The 22,096-nt window shown below is 36.8% G+C and overlaps 3 protein-coding genes across 5 annotated transcripts in view; 1 reads left to right on the top strand and 2 right to left on the bottom strand.

Annotated features, from left to right (window-relative positions):
- LOC307190011 (lysine-specific demethylase 4D-like) overlaps positions 1-7,664 on the bottom strand; it is a 72,174-nt gene extending 64,510 nt beyond the window's left edge. Inside the window, exon 1 of the mRNA XM_079928747.1 lies at positions 7,597-7,664. The gene's annotated coding sequence lies outside the window, so the exon portion shown is untranslated. The remainder of the gene's footprint in view (positions 1-7,596) is intronic.
- The window catches only part of KDM4D (lysine demethylase 4D), a 28,626-nt gene extending 19,325 nt beyond the window's left edge, over positions 1-9,301 (bottom strand). Inside the window, exons 1-2 of the mRNA XM_079928749.1 lie at positions 9,287-9,301; positions 7,597-7,690 (exon numbers count right to left, since the gene is read on the bottom strand). The gene's annotated coding sequence lies outside the window, so the exon portion shown is untranslated. The remainder of the gene's footprint in view (positions 1-7,596; positions 7,691-9,286) is intronic.
- A 467-nt stretch (positions 9,302-9,768) lies between these two features.
- Positions 9,769-20,915, top strand: CWC15 (CWC15 spliceosome associated protein homolog). 3 transcript variants are annotated; one of them, XM_079928757.1, is made up of 7 exons: positions 9,769-9,886; positions 11,018-11,156; positions 11,745-11,857; positions 12,435-12,523; positions 13,702-13,815; positions 17,222-17,340; positions 20,344-20,914. In XM_079928757.1, exons 2-7 carry the CDS (start codon positions 11,026-11,028, stop codon positions 20,471-20,473), a joined length of 696 nt encoding a protein of 231 aa, XP_079784883.1. In that variant the 5' UTR covers positions 9,769-9,886; positions 11,018-11,025; the 3' UTR covers positions 20,474-20,914. The 3 variants fall into 3 exon arrangements, with proteins under 3 accessions (XP_079784883.1, XP_079784884.1, XP_079784885.1); XM_079928758.1 differs by having other exon boundaries at positions 9,771-9,886; positions 11,023-11,156; positions 20,344-20,913; XM_079928759.1 differs by lacking the exon at positions 9,769-9,886 and adding an exon at positions 10,051-10,157 and having other exon boundaries at positions 20,344-20,915.
- The last annotated feature ends 1,181 nt before the right edge of the window (positions 20,916-22,096 follow it).

Here is a 22,096-nt window from a genome sequence, read left to right as displayed (position 1 = left end):
TCTTTTAATTTCTTTGTTTTTCATATTAGTTTCACTCATTTAGAACATTGTTGTTAGGAGGTAGGGATCTATATTGTTGTTGCGTTTTTTTTGTAGAAGTCCAGTTGTCTACCACCATTTTCCCACTGAGTTGGAATCCTTCACTCTCATATGTCAAGTTCCAAAATAAGTATGGTTCTCTTTCTAACCTTTCCATTCAAGTCCTTTGATTTCTTTGTCCATTTCTGTGCCAAAACTATATTGTCTAAATTACTATAGCTTTATACTTAGTATTGATAGTTGGTAAGGCTAGTCTCAATGTCCTTATTCATCTTTTTCAGAATTAATTTTACTAGATTAGTAAAGTTAAATCTCAGTATACATTTTAGAATAAAATTTTCAAGTTCTATAAAAACCCTGTTGATTTGAGTTGAAATTGCATTAAGTTAAATAAAAATTTGGTGTAGACATAGCATTCCCACCCATTAATTGGTATATTCCTCCATTTATTCAGATCTTGTGTGTATTTCAATAAAGTTTCAGAATTTTATCCATAAAGATATATATCTGTTTCCTCAGATATATTCTAAGGAAGTTTATAGTTTTTAGTGTAATTTTTTAGTAATTTATGGACAGTTTTCTCTATTAATTTTTTAATTGATCTTATATCTCTTTTCAAACCTTATTCCTCTTATTTCCTAGTAGTTCTATTAGCTTGACCATTGTTTCTAGAGTTTTTCATGTAGATAATATTTTCTGAAAATATATACAAAAAATATATCTCTTCTTTTCCAGTAGTCATAGCTTTTTTTTACTCTTTTTTCTTTCTTTCTTTTTTTTTTGAGCTGCTTAGGAATGGAAGTCATATAATTAGATATGATCTCCAGAAAAATGTTGAATATTGACTGAGTTAGTAGAAATTCTACACTCTTTTCAGATTTTCATAAGTGGTTCTCAATTTTAACATTACGTTGCATCCTATCATTTATCACCTAATCTGAGATAATTTTGAGAATGACAGAGACCCAGAGAACAAAGGCATAAAATAGGACCCCGCTAATTGATCAAGTAGCTGAAAAGCCATATAGAATATTTGAGTGAGGCAACTTAAAAACTGACCTAAAGTTCATATATTGAACTTTGTACTCCCAAACTGCAGAATATAATTTTTTTCAAGTACTATGGAAATTTTGCAAAACTGACCATAAAACTCTGGCCATAAAACTGTTTTAACAAATGTCAAAGGGTTGAAAGAAGGCAGAACATGTTCTCTGACCACAAAATAATAAAGTTAGAAATTAATATTAAAAAGATAACTAGATAGCTCCCAATTCTGTAAAATTAAAAATATATTTCTAAATAAACCTTGTAATCATAAAGAAGTAAAAATAAAATTAGAAAATGCTTTAAACCAAATGAGAGTGAATATGCTACATTTCAAGCCTGATGGGATGCTGGTAAACTGTATTAAAAGGGAGATTTATAGGTTTAAATAAATATCTAAGAAAAGAAAGAAGACTGGAAAATTAAATGAGCTAAGCATCCATCACAGAAAGTCGAAGTACAGAAAAGAAAGTAGAACAAAGAAAACAATAAAAATAAGACCAGAAATTGATGAAATAGAAAACTAATATAAAATAAAGAGAATAAACAAAACCAATAGCTGGGTTGTTTTGAGAAGTCTAATAAAATCAACAAACCCCTGGTGAAAATGGTAAAGACCAGAAATAGAAGGCAGAAATAGCCAATATTAGGAAAAACAAAGAGGTCATCACTATAGATTCTGCAGACATATAAAAGAAAATAAAGATACTGAAAAGCACTTTAAGCCAATATATTTTAAAATTCAGATGAAATAAATAAATTCTTAGAAAAATGTAAATAACAAAATTGACACAAGAAGAAATAGAATGCTGAGTATATATATAACCATGAAGTAAACTGAAGCAGTAATCAAAACTTTTTTCACAAAGAAAACTCTACACCCCAAATGGATACACCAGCAAATTTTACCAAATATTCAAGGAAGAAGTAATTCCAATCTTAGACAAATTTTCCTGGAGAACAGAAAAAGAAAGAATATTTCCCAAAATATTTTATGATACAAATTGTATGTACAAGGACATGATGAGAAAGGAAAATAATAGGCATCTCACTTATGAACATAGATGCAGAAGTCCTAAATAGAATCTGAGTAAACTGATTCCTGCAATATATTCATCATAATCAAGATGGGTTTATTCCAGGAATGAAAGGTTAGTTTATAGTTAAATAAATTAATATAATAACACACAGTAACAGATCAAAAGACAATCTCATTAGACGCAGAAAAGTGTTTGATAAAATCTGCCATCCATTTAGCAAACCAAAAATTCTAGGGAAATTCCTAATTGAATAAAGTACATCTACCCCAAACCTTCAGTAAACATCATACTTAGTAATTAAAAGTTTTCCCTTTCAGAGCAGGAAAAAGACAAGGATGCCTGTGATCACCTCTTTTATTTAACATTGTCCTGGATGTCTTATCCAATGTAAGAAGGCAAGGGAAAAAAAGGGAGGAGGGGAGAAAAGATCAGAAAGGAAGAAACAAAACTGTTGTCATTCTTAGAAATGATTGTATATGTAAAACTTTGAAAAGTTCTACGAATAAACTATTTTACTTAATAAGAGGGTTTAGAACAGTCTCTGAATTTAAAATAGCAATATATAAAAAACAATTATCTTTATACATATCAGCAATGAACAACTAGACAACTAAAATTTAAGAAAGATGCCATTTATAATAGCATTAAAAATTAAGCAGTATCTAAGGCTAAAGCTAACAAAAATTTGCAAGACTTCTATGAAGACAATATAAATCTACTTAGGGGAATTAAAGAAAATCTAAATAAATGGAAAAGATATAACCTGTTAATAGATTTTAAGACTCAATATTGTATAAATGTCGACTTTTAAATTGATCTACAGATTCAACATGATCACAATCAAAATCCCAAGTGTATTTTCATAGAACATGACACTTTAAATTTTATATTGAAGTGCAAAGGGCAGAGAACAGCAAGGTATTCATAAAAGAGGGACAAGGTGAGAAGGCTTGCTTTACCAGATTTCAAGACCCCTCTATTACACCATTCACAAAAATGAATTCCTGGTAGAATTGTGAAAGGCCTAACTATAAAACCTTCAGAAGATAGTATCTGAGAATATCAATGTAACCTTAAAGTAGGGAAGAATTACTTAATAAAGAAATACCATGTACTAAGGAAAAGATTTATAAACTGAACTACCCTCATGTTAATTTTTGTATATCAAAATATACCAAAAAGAGAAGCCAAGAAGTGAAAATTTTATGCACAGCACAAATAAGTAACAGAGAACTGATGCCCAAAGTAGTAAGAACTCATAGAAATCAATAAGAAAAAAAATTTCAATAGAAAGACTGAACAGATACTTCACAAAGGAAATCCAAATGGACAATAAAAATATGAAAGGAGATTAGTACTCAAGGAGATACAAATTAAGACCTCAATAAGATATCACTATACACCCACCAGATGAGCTGAAATTGAAAAGTTGGACAATATCAAGGGTGGTGAGATTATAGGACAAGACGAATTCTTATCGTGATGATGGGATATATATATGAAATGTGTACACATGCACTTCTGCACATTTCCAAGAATGTTCATGGTGGCATTATGTGTAATAAACACATACTGGAAGCATAATTATTAGAATAAATAGGTTATACTATGTATTTTTATGCAATGAAATTCTATATATTATACCACAGCTAAACATAATACACATTAAGGGAAAAAGCAAAGCACAAAAGAACACATATGATTCATTTATAGAAAGTTCAAAATTGACAAGATTAAATATTATCATTTAAAAATGAATACATAGGCATTTATTGTAATTTATTTGGGGGCTTTATACTTGATTAAATTTTGTACGTTCATTGTTTATTGAAAAGAACGTGCATTCTCTTGTTTTGGTTGAAGGATTTTATATCCGTATATAAATGCAATATATAAATATATACATGCATAAATAAATGCAATAAGCATACATCTCTATACACAATCTGGTTTCTGTGTATCAATGCTGTGAATTTGTCTGCTTGATCTATCAAACTGAGAGAAGTTTATGATAAAAAAATTCCCATCATGATTGTGGATTTGCAGTTTTTCCTTTTAATTTTTTATTTTTGCTTCATATTTTTTCCAGACTATGTAGTTAGTTGGATAAATGTTCATGATTGTAACAATTTCCTAGTGGATTTCTGTGATGCAATAAGATGCCCATATTAATGTCCTTGTTAATGCTATACTATTTAAAGAATATTTTTGACAATTAATATTGCTACATAAGGTTCTTTGTTGTTTAGAATTTGCCTGGCCTGTTTTTGTCTATCCCTTTATTTTCTATATTTTTAGTTGTTTAGTTTTAACTGTTTTTTAATATGTTTGCTTTTAATTGTCTTAGTAATAACTGACTGGCCAGCTAGTGAGGTAGCCATGTGCTCCGATTAAGTAAGAAGTGCTTAACTTATAATACTGTACAGTAACCTAGCCTGGACCATCAGCAAATTTCATCTTGAAGTTATCACCAGGAATGCATCTCTCTGGGCTCCAGAGCACCTTCATTTAAAAACAGGATTTTGTTGGTAGAAAGCAAGCTACTTTATTTTTCTATTCTTTTCACTTTTCAAAACAGATTAAAGCACCAACTTTTTATATTAGAAAATTGGTCATTTTCAGGTTAAAAATTTTAAACAGATGTCATTTTATATCACTTTATTTTTTAAGTGTGATTTCTGACTTGTGACCATTGGTTTTTTTTTCCTTCATTTTCAAGCAAAAGTTTCACACTTTGTGGGCTGGTAAGTTTGCAAATGAGAGGGTTTACTAAAACAGGGGAAGTGATTCAATTGGAAAAGGAGGGAGGTTTGATTGAATTAGAGCTGAGCTTGGATTAGGGGTGGGCTGATTGAATTAGAATTTTGATAACACATATAGAGCCTGATAATCACATGATTTTTCATTTTCCTGAAAAGAAATCACCTTTCTGCGTCTTCGCGTATCTTCATTTCGAATCTGGATTTCAGACTAGCAGAATGAAAATGACTTTTTTTCTCCTTTAAAATATAAAAGAGATTAAAGCAATAACTCTTTTTTTTTTTTTTTTTTTTTTTTTTGCGGTACGCAGGCCTCTCACTGTTGTGGCCTCTCCCCTTGCGGAGCACAGGCTCCGGACGCGCAGGCTCAGCGGCCATGGCTCACGGGCGCAGCCGCTCCGCGGCATGTGGGATCTTCCCGGACCAGGGCACGAACCCGTGTCCCCTGCATCGGCAGGCGGACTCTCAACCACTGCGCCACCAGGGAAGCCCAAGGCAATAACTTTTTACATCCAAATGTGATTTTTTTTTTTCCTGTTAAAACTCATTCACTCACTCACTCACTCATTCATTCATTCATTTATCCACTCATTTGGAACACATTTATGGGCACCTATTGGTACCAAGCACTGTTTTAGATGCTTGGCCTACCTCACCAGGCAAAACAGATTCCTGTCCTTTTAGAATTTATATTCTGCATGGGATAGATAAAGAAATAATAAACATAACTAAATTATATAGGATCATGGATGATGATAAGTGCTACGTAAAAAAGTTGAGCAGGATAAGGGATATAAGGTGTGCAAGATTTGGAGGACAAAGTGGGAACATGGTTGCAACTTTAATTAGGGCTGTCATGGTTAGCTGACCTCACTTGACCAAAGACTTGAAGACAGGTAAGAGTGTTCTCGACCAAGGAGATAGCTAGTGTAAGGGCCCTAAGGCAGGTGTTATGCTCAAACAACACCAGGAAGGCTTGTAGCCTACACAGGTATGAGCAAGACAGAAGGTCAACTAAGTAGGGGGGAGCCTTATGATGGGTCATGTGAGCACCTTTAATTTTTATTGTGAGGGAAATGGGAGCCAATGCCTCCTCGCTGTCTGATTGGATCCCCTTTTTCCCTATCCCATCCAGCTGTATTATTAACTTTCAAAAACTGCTGCCAATCTGATGCTGTAATGTGATGATCTATTGTTAGTTTACTTTCATTTTCCTAATAGAGAGGTTGTGTGTCATTCATGTTGATTATCTACTTGGAATTGCTTCTTCTGAATGGCCTGTTTATACTCTTTGTCCATTTTTTTATTGGGTTGTTGTATTTTTTATATTATGCATATTAGTAGTAGTAGTACTAGCAGTAGTAATATTTTATATGCTATAGGCATTACAGAATTTACCTGTTAATCTAGCATTTATTTTTTGACTTCATTTTGGGCATTTTCTGCCATAAAATTAAATTTTTATATAGATGAATTTTTTTAATTATTTCTTTTACAGCTCTTAGGTGCTCTGCCTTGATCAAAAGGCCTTTACAGACCCCAAGTAGTACAAATAGTCTCTTAAATTTTCTTTCTAGGTTTTTATGATTTCTTTCTTCCCTTTCGGGTGTTTAATTCAACTGGCTGCAGTGTTTGTTTAAACTTTGAAGCTGGAATTCCTACGTTATATCCTGACATAAGAATAGTCAGTTTTGTAATCACAGTTATGATATGAAAAGTCCTTTTCACATTGAATTAATATGACCGTTGCCATATTAAAATGAAGAAGCATTTTTTAAGGTTAAAGCATACTACAACATATCCAAAAGCTGATAAGAATCATCTGAAAGGTATGGATTCATAGATTATGAGAGACAGAAAATATAGCAGGATGCCAATTACTAAGAAGGCTGGAGGGATTTGGACCCAGAACACAGGGAGAAGGTTAGGGTCACCTCATCTCTACCAGCACATGAAAGCTGAATGTAAGGAAATAGTCAAAGGCAGCTCGGTAGACCTGCTTGCGGGGAGATGAGGAATCCTCCAAGAAAAAGAGCTTCTATTTTCTCAGAGAAGTCAGATCACCCATTCCTGAGAAAGGAAATGAGGGAAAGGATGGTGAAAGAGGTGTGTAGATTTGAAGAAAGAGGGGAATGTGGGAAATCATAATATTGCAGAGTGGGAAAATAAACAATTAGGAGAGTATGAGAAGATTTTCAGGCAGCATTAAGGGCCCAACTAGATTTTTGTGGTAATGGGTTTATGAGGATTCTTGGGAGGTTATATATGCTTTTTGTCAGCTGAGAGGGTGAATTAAGTTTTTTACTTACTTTTATTTTCTTTTTCTAATACTTTCAAGTCATTTAAGTAAAGAACTTTATAGAGCTTTGGTTTTTTACTAGTACTTTAAAATCATTTAAGTACACTTTTAAATTTCTTTTTCTTATTAATACTTTCAGACCATTTAAGCCAAAGCTTTTTGGACTGATTATACTATACGTTGGTGTTAATGCAATCACAGGGATGATTATTTAATCATGGTTGGTGACCAAAAGATAAGGTGGTTAAATGGGAGGTAGATGAATCCAGGTGATTGACTCAGGGCTGATAAGGGCAGTTGGAACATAAATACCAGGGGTATTTTCCATATTTGTGTCACCTCCTTGCCATTGTTATGTCATTCCTCTACTTCACAGTGCATCAATCACTCATTCATTCATTCAGCAAATACTTACTCAGCACTTATTATGTGCCAGGCACTGTTCTATATGCAGAGGATACACCAGTGAACAAGAGAGACAAGGTTCCTGCTTTCCTGGAACTTATGTTCTAATACAGGAAGATAGACAATAATAATAAAAATAATATTAATAATAATAATAACTAACATTTGTTTAGCAAATACTGTTTGCTGAGACAGTTTTAAGCACAAGTATTAATTCACTTAATCCTTATAATAACACTATGTGGTAGTGTCTAGAAATTATCTCCATTTAATACATGAGGAAACTGAGGGCACAGAAAGGGAAAATAACTTGTATGAGGATACAGTTAGGAAAGGGCAGATCTGGAATTTAGAACCAAAACAGTCAGGCTATAGATCCCCTTCTCTTAATGACTTTGTGATGCTGCCTGTCAGACAAGAAACAAGGCAATAAACAATGAACAGAATAAATTCAGTAGTGTTTAGTACTTTGAAAAAATAAAACAGGGTGATGTGATGGTATTTGTGTGTTGGAGGGACAGGGGTGCAAATGTAGATGTCAGGGAAAAACTGAGGAGGTGATTATTTGAGCTGAGACTTGAAGAATGATAATACAGCTATGTTGGGGCACAGACAGCAGAGATAAGCTAGTGCAAAGGAATCTTGCTTGTGAAACAGAAATGCAGGGCTGGCTGTGGCTAGAGCTTATTGTGTAGGAAAGTGATTGATTAGAAGTGAAGCCAGAGAGATCGGTAGGAACCAGACCCTAAGAAACATCAGGTCACATTAAGAAATTTGACTTTTATTCTAAGTGCAGTGGATTTTTATGCAGGAGTGTAACACTACCTGATTCACAATTTTAAAAGATCACTCTCATTGTTACAGGCAAAACTGACTGTGGGAGAAAAGTGGAAGCTGGAAGATCATTAGGGGGCAATTGCAATCCAGGCGGAAAATGATGGTGGCCTGGACTTGGGTAGTGGAATGAAATTTAGGGTGTATGTTGAAAGTAGAATTGGCAAGACTTGCAAATAAACTGGATGAGAAAAATGAAGGAAAAGGAACTTAAGTAGGAGCCCTGGGATTTTGGTTTGAGTAACTAGTATGATGGTAGTGTCCTTTACTGAGATGTGTAAGACTAGGGGAGTAATAGCTTCGCTAAGAAAAATCAAGATTTGTATCTTGAACTTTATGGGGGAAGGGACTTTTTCTATTGTTTTGTTTCATGTAAAGTTCAAAGAAAGAGTTCTAGGGGTAAAAAGCTTTTCTATGTTCGATTTTATGAGCTTTTTACATTTGAAACCAAGTTGGGGGAGTTGAATTTTCATTTGTTCAACAAATATTTATTGAGCATCTACTGTGGCCAAGGACTATGTGATCAGATACCAAGATGAACTAAGCAAACAAGATCCCTGCTCCCAGAGTGGTTTTTTACGGGGAAAGAGTAAGGACGATTGGTGATTTCTCATTTTCCTGTTCGCTGCCTTATTAAAACTTCACCTAACACCTGAGTAGCCATCTTACATTAATAACTGCATCTAGTGCTCCTGGCAGTTGGGCCCACCGTTTTAAAAGTTCCATGTCGGTTAATACATAAGGAAGCTCTAATACTGGCACCTTCCCTCCCACTAGAACTCAGGCTTTTTAAAAAATAAAAATTTTAACAAACAATACGAATACAACCTTTGCTTTGAAGACTAATATTTTTGCAGGAATGGTACCTTTATAAAGATCGTGGTTGCCCCCGTACATATTTGTTCTTTCTTCATATCCAATTAAATGAAAACACTAGTCTTTCCGTAGCCCAACTCTCTAGGGTTGTTGGGTCTAGCTCAGGAGAAAGGAGCTGGAGCCGTTGGATTTAAACAGTTTGGTGTAATCCTTTTCTACGCTCTCTCTCGCTAGCCGGGGACGTGGTGTCTGCTACCCGGGGCTTTCCGTCCACGCAGTACCGGAATGAAGGAGTCTGGGAGGGGGTCGGGAAAGTAAAAGACGGAAGAGACATTAAGTAATTGGCTCTTGAAGGTACAAAATGATGCTTAGAGTCTACCCTTAAGCACTGATTTCAAATGCCCGCCCCCTGGGCAGTTTCAGCCCCGCCCCTTGCTGTCGTCACGCCGACTTCCACCTTGGCCTCCGCTGATTGGTCCCCGCCTCCGCCTCTGAAAGGCGGCTAAAGAGCTTGGGGTTTGCTTCCGGGTCTTGGGCTTTAGCCCTGGGCGCAGAGGTTTCTGGGAGCCAAGATTTAAAATGGCGTCTGTATGATCTGAGGCAACTGCATCGGAGCTCGGCCAAAGTGAGCGGCAGCAGGAAAGCAGACTGTGAGTGGGGCAGGAAAGGGCGATTGGGGACGGAGGCGGAGAAGCGAGCGCGGGCAGAGGAGGCCCTGGAGCGGCGGGCGGGTGGTGGAGCTCAGCGCTTGTCAGGAGCGTCCCCAGTCCCGGGCTGGCAGCGGAGAGCGCAGCGTGAAGATGACTGTGCAGACAGCGTTAAGCAGGGTCCGGGCGCCCCCACCCCTCGCCGAATGGGGCAGGGGTGAAGGGTCAGCGGGTTCCCGGTGACAGCCCGAAGGTGAACCCCCCAGAGACGCTGGTAATGATAACCCTAACCCTGTTTCTCCCTCTCTGGGTACATCGCTCTCCCGTTTTTTTGAAAATCGAGAGAAGTGTACCATTTCCCCCCGTTTCCCCGACGCTTGCTTTTCCGACGCTTGAGGATGTTTAGTAGCCACATCTGCTATGCAGTATCCTTTAGTTGCTCAAAAGCAAAAGTAGCATAACCTTTGGGGGTGGGTTCCTGTGTTTTGAGCATTTCTTAAATTGTAATTTGCAAAAGATCTGATTTGTGTTACGTTGGCTGCTGGAGAAAATTGGATCAACAAAAGGTTGTTGGAGAACTTTGCCTCTAACTGTCATCAAAGTCTAGCTTTTTTTCCAGGACACTCGGTAGCTTTGTCAGTGATTTTTTTATATATCTTTTTTGTTTTTGTAGTTACTATCCTATTTTCTGCTGTGTGAGATTTAGATAAAATGGGAACCTTAAGGAGTCTGGTGGAGTAAGGTTGAGCTGAGATTTTTTAAAACCCGGACATGGCAGTACTGTATTTTACGAGGGTGTTGACATGTCAAGTCTCATCATTTCTTAATAATCCTATTAGGAGTATCCCCATTCCACAGATGACAGAAACTTAAGCTTGGTGGTTTGCCGGAGGTCACAGAGCCAGAAGGAGAACAGGAACACAAACGCATATCTTCATGACAGACTAAATATCTGTCATGTTCCTTGTACACCCTGAGCCTCATTATTTGTTTTGTTCAGAGCTTTTGAGGTTATTTTATAAGTTTTGGGGAATAAGTTAGGGAAACTGTTTCACAAGGAGGGATATTGATTAATACTTTATAAAATGAGAGTTCATCATATTGGAAATAACTTGACATTGTTTTTCTTCAAAGCATAGAAGATGACAACAGCAGCTAGGCCAACTTTTGAACCTGCAAGAGGGGGGAGAGGAAAAGGAGAAGGTGATTTGAGCCAACTCTCAAAGCAATATTCAAGCAGAGACCTACCCTCTCATACAAAGATAAAATATAGGTAATGAAGCCTTTTCTGTTTTTCTTGTTTCACAAAGCAAGACCAAATCTGTTGAATGACATGGTCATGAGATAGTACCATGTGTGGGTTATTATTACTTACCTATTTTCATAGGAGTAGAATGCAATAGTGTTTCTTACACTAAAATTATGCTCTATGATTGTAAAATGCTACTAGATATTCCTTAAGCAGAAATGCCAATTAACAAGGAATTTCCATATGTAGATGGAACAGTAACTAATACATTACTTCAGAGGCACCAGGCTCTGTCAGTACTAATCAATATGAGATTAAAAGTGTTACTCTAACAAGCTGTGAACTAACATACTAACCAAAAGTAAAGACATTTTGATCAGCCTGCAGCCTTATTATAAGAAAGTATGTGATTATTTTGAGTTTCTTGAAATATTGGATACATCACAGGATGCCTATTAGTAACCTTCAGATTAGGATGATCTTGTCCATTTCCCCCAATGGGACTTGATGCTTCAGGGACTCAGGACAAAGTTGCTTTTTGTGAATTGTCTTCCATTACTACAGCCATGTGTTTTTTAGAAGTATTTCTGCCCTGTTTTGTTTCTACTTTAGACAGACCACTCAGGATGCCCCTGAAGAAGTTCGGAACCGTGACTTCAGGAGAGAGTTGGAAGAGAGAGAGAGAGCTGCTGCAAGAGAAAAAAACAGAGACCGGCCAACCCGAGGTGCCAACACTACCCCAGACGTTTCTCTCATAACGTTATGTTGACAGTAGTTTTTCTTTCATGTGGTAATTGGAATGGATTACTATTTTTGTTTGTTTGCTTTTAAATTTGGGTGTGAGCTGTAGCAGTTTCTTGAAAGATTTGATTGGATTAGAGATGATAATGCAGTTGATTCCAATTCCATCTTTTTATGTTTCTGTGTTAGAAAGAACTAGGTGATCTGGGGATATTTAGTAACCATTGTTTCAGTTCAGATCAACGAGTTTTTAACTGCTTACACAGCCAGACTTTTTGAGGCCCCATGGTTTCTGTCTATGAAATTCTTCCATTTTTATTTCTAGCGTATGTAAACTATTTCCTAAATTTCCTGAGAGAGGCTACAGTTCCCATATTAAAATCAATACTTTTATTAATTCATTCAATAGATATCTGCCAAGGGCTTATTTGCCAGGCACTGTGGTTATAATCCCTACTGTCATGCTTAAGACCTGAGCTCTTCTTGCCCACAGGTCCCTAAAATGTTATAAGAAATGCAGGATTTGATTCAGTAAGCTAGATAATGTTTGTTTTCCCCCAGAACATACAACCTCCTCTTCGGTGTCAAAGAAGCCTCGGTTGGACCAGATTCCCGCTGCCAACCTCGACGCAGATGACCCTCTAACAGATGTATGTTTTACTTCCTCCTCTCATCTCCATGTAGTCATTTACTTACCATTTTTCTGAAATACCTTTTTATCTATTCTTTTGGCTTTAAGAAGCGATTTGTATTTATTTTTACTTACTATTATTATAGCTCTGACTTCAATGCTAAACTCTATAGTTTATTTTAAAACGAAAAGCATTATCTTGTGGTTAATCAAATTTCAGGTTTGATCTCTGGAGAGCCAGAGAAGGAAGAGATCTATTAAAAGATACGCTTCCCTAAAAAATAATTCCCTGTATTAAACCATGGAAATTGGACTAGTTATTCCCCTTCAGAGGGCACTCTTCAGACTAGGCTCTTTATTGATGGCATCCCCTGCAGTGAGTGTAGCGGCCTTTCCATACTTGCTACCAATGATGCCCCTTCCAGATGTTCAATGCACTTAATGGCTCCCTCTGTGCTTAGGGAGGAATGTGATCTAAGTGGAAGGTTTTTAAGGATTGACACTTTAATTAACATTAAAATTTAGTGGGACTGCACAGTCTGTAATTAATTTGCAGTTTTCTACATACAGAGGAAAAATCTGAGTGACTTTTCAAGGGTAGCATCTAATAAGCATATATATTAGTAATTCTAGAGTTGACAGACTAAATTAAAAATTAACTCAGTAATTCCATATAAGGAACTCAATTTTAAGTGAGATATAATGATTATTCATTTGAAACTATTTTTTTCTGAGAATTTAGCAGCCTTTTCTGTACCTTTGACTGTCTTTAATTCCTAGTTGTTTTGAGCTATATAAAATTATTTTGACTCCCAGGGTCAAAGTATGTAGTGTGTATCATACTTTGTTACTTTGTAACACTTAGTATAAAGTGTTCCTTTTCTGGTTTTAGAAATATTTTCATATGTAAATTCCCATTTGACTATGTAAATTTGAAAGGTCCTTCATTATACTCTTTGCTGTTATAATGTCTAAAATACATCAGAGGTTGACATTTTAGTAAGTAATTGTAAGCTTTTTTGTGGGGTTTTATTTTATTTTTGGTTGTTGCTAATTTTAACCGTATTTAGGTACATTTATCTTTCCCTCTAGGAAAATTAATCCTGCTCCAAAGATTTGATGAGTGCCACTTTTATGGAAAAAAATGAATAATCTATTTTGTCTCCCATCTCCTGGACCATCACCATTCTTTTTTAGGAGGAAGATGAAGATGAAGATTTTGAAGAGGAGAGTGATGATGATGATACTGCAGCTCTTCTTGCGGAGCTGGAAAAAATTAAAAAAGAAAGAGCTGAAGAGCAGGCCAGGAAGGTAAAACCAGCATGTTAAATATTCACATCTTCTCACATAAACTAAAGTAGAAGTGTTCTTTAAATCAAGTAATATCACCTTATATTAGAAATCATCCTTACCATGTCTCGATATTATAGGACCTGTAGGTCTATAAATCTGGTGATTCCTATCTCCTGGTTATGTTAGAAATTCTTTCCAAATAGTTCAGACATACTCATCAAAATGCTCTTCGTTCAGTTATTTGTTCAATAGACATATAGTCAGTGTGTGTTAAGTGTCAGAAGAATCAAAGATGATTAAGATGTAGTCATAGCCTACAAAGAACCCACAGGTATAGTGAGGCCGTCTTTATCTCTCTCCTTGTCTTCTGACCCAGCCTTCTTTCCAGGCACTTGCTGAGGCCATCTGTCAATAAATTTTATATAACCTAGCTTCTCTGAGTCCCCACAGTCTCTACATTTACACAGTGGAAGGAAAGAATGTCTAACTCAAAGACAGTTAGACGAATTAAATAGGATCCATAGTACGTACCTTTAAACTTTGAGTGAATTACGCATAGTAGTAACAGTAAGAGACAACACTTGGGAGGCAAGAGCAGGTCAGAGCACTAGAGATCTGTAGACCAGTGCTAAAGGAGTTTGAGCTCTCTTCCAAAGGACCTGTGGAGCTAGTCGATTTCAGCTGGAGATGGTAAGGTTGGGTATGCATTTTAGAAAGATTACTCTGGCTGAGGTGTGGAGGATAGAGGAAAGAACTGAGTAGGGGGCTGTTCCAATAATCCTCACATGCAGTTATGAGAATCTTGCATGATAGGAGTTGGATTTGAGAGAAGTAAACAGATCCTGATAGAGCTATCAAGGAGATAAAATTGACCAGAGAAAGTGACTGACTAGCTGTGGCAGTTTCTGGGTTGATGTTGGTGCTATACACTAATCAGGGGATGCCGAAGGATGGGCATGTTTCAGTGGAGAGGAAAATAATGAGTTCTGTTTGGCACATACTGAACTTGATATATTGTGAGACACTCAAGTGGATATATCTGCCTCCACTTTTTTTTTTCTCCCCTGGCCACACTGCACAGCATGCGGGATCTTAGTTCCCCGATCAGGGATCGAGCCCATGTCCCCTGTAGTGGCAGTGCAGATTCGTAACCACTGGACCGCTAGGGAAGTCCCTGCCTCCACTTTCAACCAGAAAAGAGCAGCTTTTTTAATGGGCTTCTGTGTAAGATTTCATTTGAACCAAGAATTGCTCTATTTAAAAAAAGGAAAGAGACTTGGGGAAAAGACTGATGTAGGTTAATGCTTAGAACCTAGGGAGGTAGAGTTCAAATGGATCAGAAGGGTCAGGGAAGAATTCAGAAGAGAGGAAGATTTTGGGAGAGGCTTTGAAGACTGCTAGAATTCAGATTTGAAGAAGAAAAATATTTAAAAATACAATTCCTGTCAGAATGTGGCATACGATAGCGTAATTCCTGTAGAATTATAAGACCATTCCTACACTGGCACACCACAAGAGGGCAGTTGTCTGTTCCAAATTCTTTTAGCCTCCAAATAGCTGTGGATACGCAAAGAGACATTTAAATGCATTTGGTTGACGTTTAAGGAGCATAAACATTTTAGACAGAAGATCTTGGCAATTTTGCAAGGTTCATCTGATTTCTTTGTACAAAATGTGTTGGTGTTTTTTTTTGGAGTTGAATGACAGTTTTATTCCATTTGTCCCCCATTTCCCTGTCTGGCTTTCTAGTGGCTGGTTTTTGAGATGTTCCAAAATGTTTTCAAACCAGTCAGCCTGTGTCAAGGGCTGGGAAAATTTCCGTAAAGAGCCAGATAGTTAATATTTTAGGCTTGCAGGCCATACAGCCTCCGTCACAACTATTCAACTCAGCTAATTGTGATACAAGCAGCCATAGGCAGTGCATAAATAAATGGCTGTGACTGTGTTCCAGTAAAATTTTACTTACAAAACAAGATGGTTCAGATTTGACCAAACCACAGGCTGTCCATCCTTTATACCTATAGTCGTGAAACAGTGTACCTGGTACTTGAGTATGGAAAGAGTTGGCACCTTTTTTCCCCAGTGCCATGTATGGCAATCAACCAGTAACTCTAAAGGAAATAATATTCTGAACATAAAATGATCAGGACCTTATTACATCACATATGTTGTTATATTATAAATTTGGATACATTGTATGCTTGAGCTCCTGTTTGTCTAGCATCTCAGAGATATGTCTTTTTACTTTTAGCATCAATATAATTTGTTAAAAATAAGTATATAATTTTTAGAAAGCTATCTGTTCTTAATCTATGATGGATACTCCTCACTTTTGCTTGCTTAAAGTCTGAAAATGACTTAAAGGAATTTTCCTGTTAATTTCCCTGAAAATTGCATCTTCTCACCTCCCAATTATTTGGCCTCATAAAAATGAAATCAGTTGTTCACACTTGATTATTAAAATGAAGTATCTTTAACCTGTATAGAAAATCAGGTTATTTTTCCAAGTGGTCTAACACAGGTTCATTATAAATAGACTTCCAGAAAGTCCTTTTTCCCTTGGTATATTAAGTCATCAATTTTGTCACCCCCAAAACACAGCAAAGTGGGATCTGTCTTTGGTTTAAGATAGCATGGAATCAGGTAGATCTAGAAGTTATGGCTAAGGATTTTAGACATTTTATATTTCTAATTCTAAGAAGGATGAGGGTGATTTGAGTTTAAAGAGGTTAGTGCTAAAATAAAAGTGAAGAAAGACAAGCATGTAACTGATAACAGATGAGACAGATAAAAATAGAAAGTCATTAACAATAAATCATAAGAATAAAATGGGTAAACCTCAGGTAAATTAGTAGAAATGCATGTTTACTGAATATAATTTTTTACACGAGGGTTTATCTTATTTTATGACATAATTCTTGGTTAATAATAACTTGTCACCAGTCCTAGAGATGCGAGTTTACATTGTTAGTAATTCAAAATAAAATTATTTTTAATCACAGTTATATATAACCCTTCCTTAAAAATTGAGATAATTCCTTTGCTAAATGTCTTTTTGATGTTTAATATCTTCTTAAATTATTAGAATATTTATAGATGTACTCTCTTAAACAGTTATGTAATTTTGTATGTACTTCAAGAAAGAAAATAGATTTAAATATGCAAGTCAAGAATGTCAAAGTCAGAAAGAGACTAATGAATGTATGATGGCAAGCATGAAATGGTTATAATGAAAATGCCCAATTATTTTGATAAGTGAGACTTTTCTGGAATGTCTTAAAAACAAAGAAAAAGCAATACTACCTTGATGCTTATCCCAATCTCCCTCTTAAAATCTTAACAGTCTTTTAAAATATGAGTTATATTATAGGATTGATGCCAGAAGTAATATAAGTAAATATGAGTCTTCCCTTCTTGTTGGCAGGAACAAGAACAAAAGGCTGAAGAAGAAAGGATTCGTATGGAAAACATTCTGAGTGGAAACCCTCTCCTTAATCTCACTGGCCCATCCCAACCTCAGGCCAACTTCAAAGTTAAAAGAAGGTACTGTACAATAATGGGTTGGAGAGGTATGTGTACACACACACACACACACACACACACACACACACACGCACGCACGCACGCACACACACACACAGTATGAGTTTTATAGCAAACTATATTATGTAAAGCTTATAATACCCACTTTCCACTGAGATTTTTCTCCATCACATTTTGGAATAATGGAAGGAGAATGAAAGAAAATAAACTTATTTTCAGTATATATTTACAGTAACCAGCTGTGTACCAGAGATTGTTCTAAGTACTAGAGACAGAGCAGTGCACTGAGCCCTTGACCCTACAAAGCTTACATTGTAGTTATATGTGTCAAGGGTCCCCAAAACCATCCTTCACATTCAGAGACTAGAAGGTCTAAGGGGGCTCAGCATGTAGCTGTTCTCATGACTAACTTAGTGAAGATACACAGCCAGATCATAAAGGGAAAAGGCACTGAAGGAAGTGTGTGTGCTTCCTTATGCTGTGTCCCTCCTATGAGGGGTCACACAGAGCACATTCTTTACCCTAGTAATGAAAATGCAGCAACATTTGTGCAGTGTTGCTGCCCAGGAAGACCCATTAGAGACTCCCAGGGTTTTTCTTGGCTGCTCATATAGGCAACCTCTGCCTAGTACATACCAAAATTGAGAGTCCCAGAAAGAAAGCAGATGTTCATAAACCACATATTTGTACAGACAGTCTAGACACAGTGACAGAGAGAAGATTCCTGCAATCCAAGTTTGCAAATGCCAGCCAGGGACCAACCTTGCAAGCGGCCTTCCTAAGGACAACAGCGTGTGTGTGTGTGTGTGTGTGTGTGTGTGTGTGTGTGTGCGCGCGCGCGCGCGCGATCGAGAAACCCTGCTGTAGGCTTAACATTTAAACCATATCTATTATTTCTCACCACCTCCACTGCTGCCATTTCCATCCGGAGTGATGCAGTCCCCCTAACTGGTCTGCTTGCATGCTTACCACCCTCTCCATCCCTACCCCCAGGTTTTTTTCCTTAACATAGCAGCATCATGGTCCTTTTAAAATAAAAGATCTCTCGCACTGCATGGTATCTGCATTCAGCGGTTTGTTCCTGCTGAGTGTTCAAAGGACAGTGCAATATAAATTCAGTATTTGGCATCGTTGGTTTTCTTGGCTTTGTGCATGTTAGACCTGGTATTTCTACTGAAACAGTATAAAAGAAAAGATCTCAATCCTGTTCTAAACCATCCAGTGGCTTCCTGACTCATTCATAGTAAAAAACAAAAACAAGTCTTTACAATGGCAATTGCATAGGCAAGGGAGGATTTGCAAGAAAGGTGACATTTTATTAGAGACTAGACTCCAAGGTATTTGACCCGAGCTATTGAAAGGATAGAGATGGGGAAGAATGTGAACTGAGGTGGGGAGGCGGAGGGACCGATTTAAGACATGGTAACTTTGGGATGATATATATGTCTGTGTGGTAATGTTGAGTAGGTAGCTTGATACGCGGTTCTGGAGTTAGCCCAGGCTAGAGATCATGAATTTGGGAGCTGTCAACTTACAGAAGTTTCCTGAAGCCATGAAGACTAGATGAGGTTACTTAGTGAATGAGTATAGCCAGAGAGGAGGCCAGAGGACTGAGCTTGGGGTAATATTTCGAGGTCGGGTAGATGATTAGCTGTCCCTACCTGGAATAGTACCTGGTACATACTAGGGGCTCAGTAAATATTGATTATATGAATTATGAATGAAAAAAAACTAGGCTGAGAAGGAGCAGCCAGTGGGGAAGAAATGAACCGAAAGAGGCTGGTAGGTGTCTTGGAGCCACACAGACAGTTTCAAGAGGAGGGGAGTATTTATCTAGGTCAGATATTGCTGACAGGCCAAGTGAAGTGGGTACTGCAAAGTGGCGGTTGGAGTTAGGGCCCTGGGAGAGCAGTGCTGGTGTTGAGAGGGAGGGTCAAAGCCTGTGGGGAGCGAGTTGAGGAGAGAGTGGGTAGAGAAAAAACTACATTGATTTATATTTGTATTAAGCTATATAGTTCTGCCTTGTTTGGAAGCAGATAAAATCGTTTGGAGACTGAAACATGTTGTCTTAATGTGCAGATCACATTTGACCTAGCTCTGCTCAGCTTTTCACATTTCTCTGCACTGCACCAGTGATGACTTAAAACACTGTTTTCAAAGATGCCCACGTTCTTTGCTTATTTTCGATGTGCAGTTCCTTCTAGAGTGCATACGTCCACAGGCAAACACACACATTATATAGGCTTTCATTTTATATATGTTTGTGAGAGTTTATGTATTACATATATGAGTTTGTGTTTTATATGCTAGATGATACTTTGAAATCATAATCTTTATTTTCTATAAAACATTTATTTTGTAGCCCATCCGTGGGTGGTTTTTTGTTTTTTTTTTTAAACTTACACATTATGAAATCCAACCAGGAGAAACGAACTAGAGATTCCTGCCCTAAGCTCTTCAGCTGCTCTTGCTTTGTGTTTAATGTAGATGAGAGCCAATATATGAGCCTTAATTGTTTTACCCCAATAGTTTCTTCTTTTGCCCTAAATTGTAAATACTACAGTGAATGATTACTAAATGTTAACTGATAAAAGAGTATGTATAAAATCCTTAAAACCACATAATCTAACTATAGTAAATCATCCAGCTATCATCTAGAGCTGTCCATACTAATCAGGGTAGAACCAGGTACTGCCTCTTTGTTTTAGACCTGAAAACATTAAATATTTATGTAATTTCTGCTTTTTAACTCGAAGTTTCTTATACTGGAGAAATAATAAGAATGTTGTGTATGTTCTAAATAAGGATTACCCTTCCTATTATAAAAAAGCAAGCTAACAGCCTATTAAGAATTACTTTATTCTTTTGGGTGTAATTGCTACATTGAATGATGTACAGGTTGAGCATCTTTTTGTGTGATGAATAAGCTTTACAGTTCACAGGGTGTTCTTGTCTGTTGATACAGGCATTGTAAGATTGTTCTATTTTCTTTTTTTCTTTCAGGTGGGATGATGATGTTGTTTTCAAGAACTGTGCAAAAGGTGTAGATGATCAGAAGAAAGACAAAAGATTTGTAAATGATACGCTGCGATCTGAATTTCACAAAAAGTTCATGGAGAAATATATTAAATAGTACAGTTTTATGTGCTTAATTAAAGGCTGTAAAATGTAAACGATATGACTTTATTTTGGTTTTTTTGTTTTTCTCTTCCCCCCCCCATCTAAATTGTGTATAGGCTTCCCTAATTTTAAGTTCCAAAATATCTTTTCCTTTATTGATTGCTAACTTGATAAGGACTGGGAATTGGTTTAACCAGTTGCCATCTCAGTATTTCCAGTCATATGTTTTTCTTTTGAATATGGGAAGAGGAATCTGCTTGTAATAAATATTTTTAATAATCTGTGTCAAATCTGTGTCCCCACCTTTTTTGTTGAACTGTGTGCAGCTTATAAAACATTGCATATTTTCTTTCGTGTGTTGTATTTCTTTGTGTTAACTTTTTCTCCTCATGTCTCTAACATTGACTTAAAGTCAGTTAATTCATATCTCCTCTGTATCTTTTAGAAGTGTGATGAAAAATTAAAGAGATTCCATTTTGGACCACCATGTTGGTATGGAAGAGTGTCATCAAACAGGAAGCACCCTGAGTGTGTGTCAGGGAGCATGGGGTACCTCTCACTTCTGCAGGCGCCCCTTTCTTTTTTCTCAGCCCAAAACAAGAGCTCCTTAAGCATGCCTAGGAAGCATGTGACGTTCCCCTGTGCTTTGGTTACTCGACTGCCGTGTTTCTCTTGAATGAGATAGGTAGAGCTTGCACACTGACACTCATTAGATGCAAAACTTTGGAGAGTTTAACATCAAACAATACATGAAATAAAACCTTTGGAAATAGAATTGTTATCTTGGAGGATATGGATACGGGAAGTGGGAGGGTCTCTACACAGCTGGAAAATGAAGTTTCCCTAAACCTGGGCTGGGATTTTAAGGATGTCACATTGATAGAAAATGTGAGACCAGAAATTAAGCCTTCTACAGATAGAGACGCATTTATAGGATTCCTCAGCTGTGAATGATGTTGAGTTTGGTAAGGTTAAAGATAAAACTTTTAAAGCAAAAATAATGTGTTAGTTATCACTGGCTATTTATTTAAACCCCCTTCTCTAGGATCCCCAGTGGAAGCTTGGACACAGGTTGTATGTAACCTGAGTCAGGAGTAGAGCTGGAATCAGCCCAGGTCTTGACCATGTTCATACCCTGCTTTTTTTTTTCTTCCAACTGAGCAATTTACATGTAAATTTGAATACCTTGACTAGTATTTTTTTAAAGCCTTTAATAGTACTGAAGCACTTTTATCTCCAACTTAACAATTTATAAAGTGCCTTTACATTCGTTTTCAATTTTCTTCATAGCAACACACATAGGAAGGAAATACTGGGTTATTCAAAGCTAAGGAAATAAAATTCAGGCCGAGTGATTGGATCAACGTTAACACTTGATGGGAAACGTATGAGTGCCTTAAAACTACATGAAGATGTGCTTATAGACGTGAGAAGCATTATTTAGATTTCCAAAACTAGTTCTTGGGATTGTGGGTAAAGTCTTGAGGAAAAGAAGTAGCAGCATATGAACTTTTTAGCATCTGAAAGGCTTATAATTCATACGCGGGGGTACAATTTAGGTGCACCCTTACCCCGAGATCCACTTCAGATATCCTATTTGAGCCTGACAGATTCAGGAAGGATCAAAGTAAAGCTA

Source organism: Stenella coeruleoalba (assembly GCF_951394435.1).
Source record: "Stenella coeruleoalba genome assembly, chromosome: 8".
In the NCBI taxonomy this organism is placed as follows: domain Eukaryota; kingdom Metazoa; phylum Chordata; class Mammalia; order Artiodactyla; family Delphinidae; genus Stenella; species Stenella coeruleoalba.
This window is presented reverse-complemented; position numbering and strand designations above follow the sequence as displayed.

Coding starts and splice junctions, on each gene's coding strand:
- CWC15 (XM_079928759.1), top strand. CDS start 11,026: ATGACAACAGCAGCTAGGCCAACTTTTGAACCTGCAAGAGGGGGGAGA. Junction 11,858..12,434: donor CAGAGACCGGCCAACCCGAG/GTGCCAACACTA, acceptor GTTTTCCCCCAG/AACATACAACCTCCTCTTCG. Junction 17,341..20,343: donor AACTTCAAAGTTAAAAGAAG/GTACTGTACAAT, acceptor TTTTTCTTTCAG/GTGGGATGATGATGTTGTTT.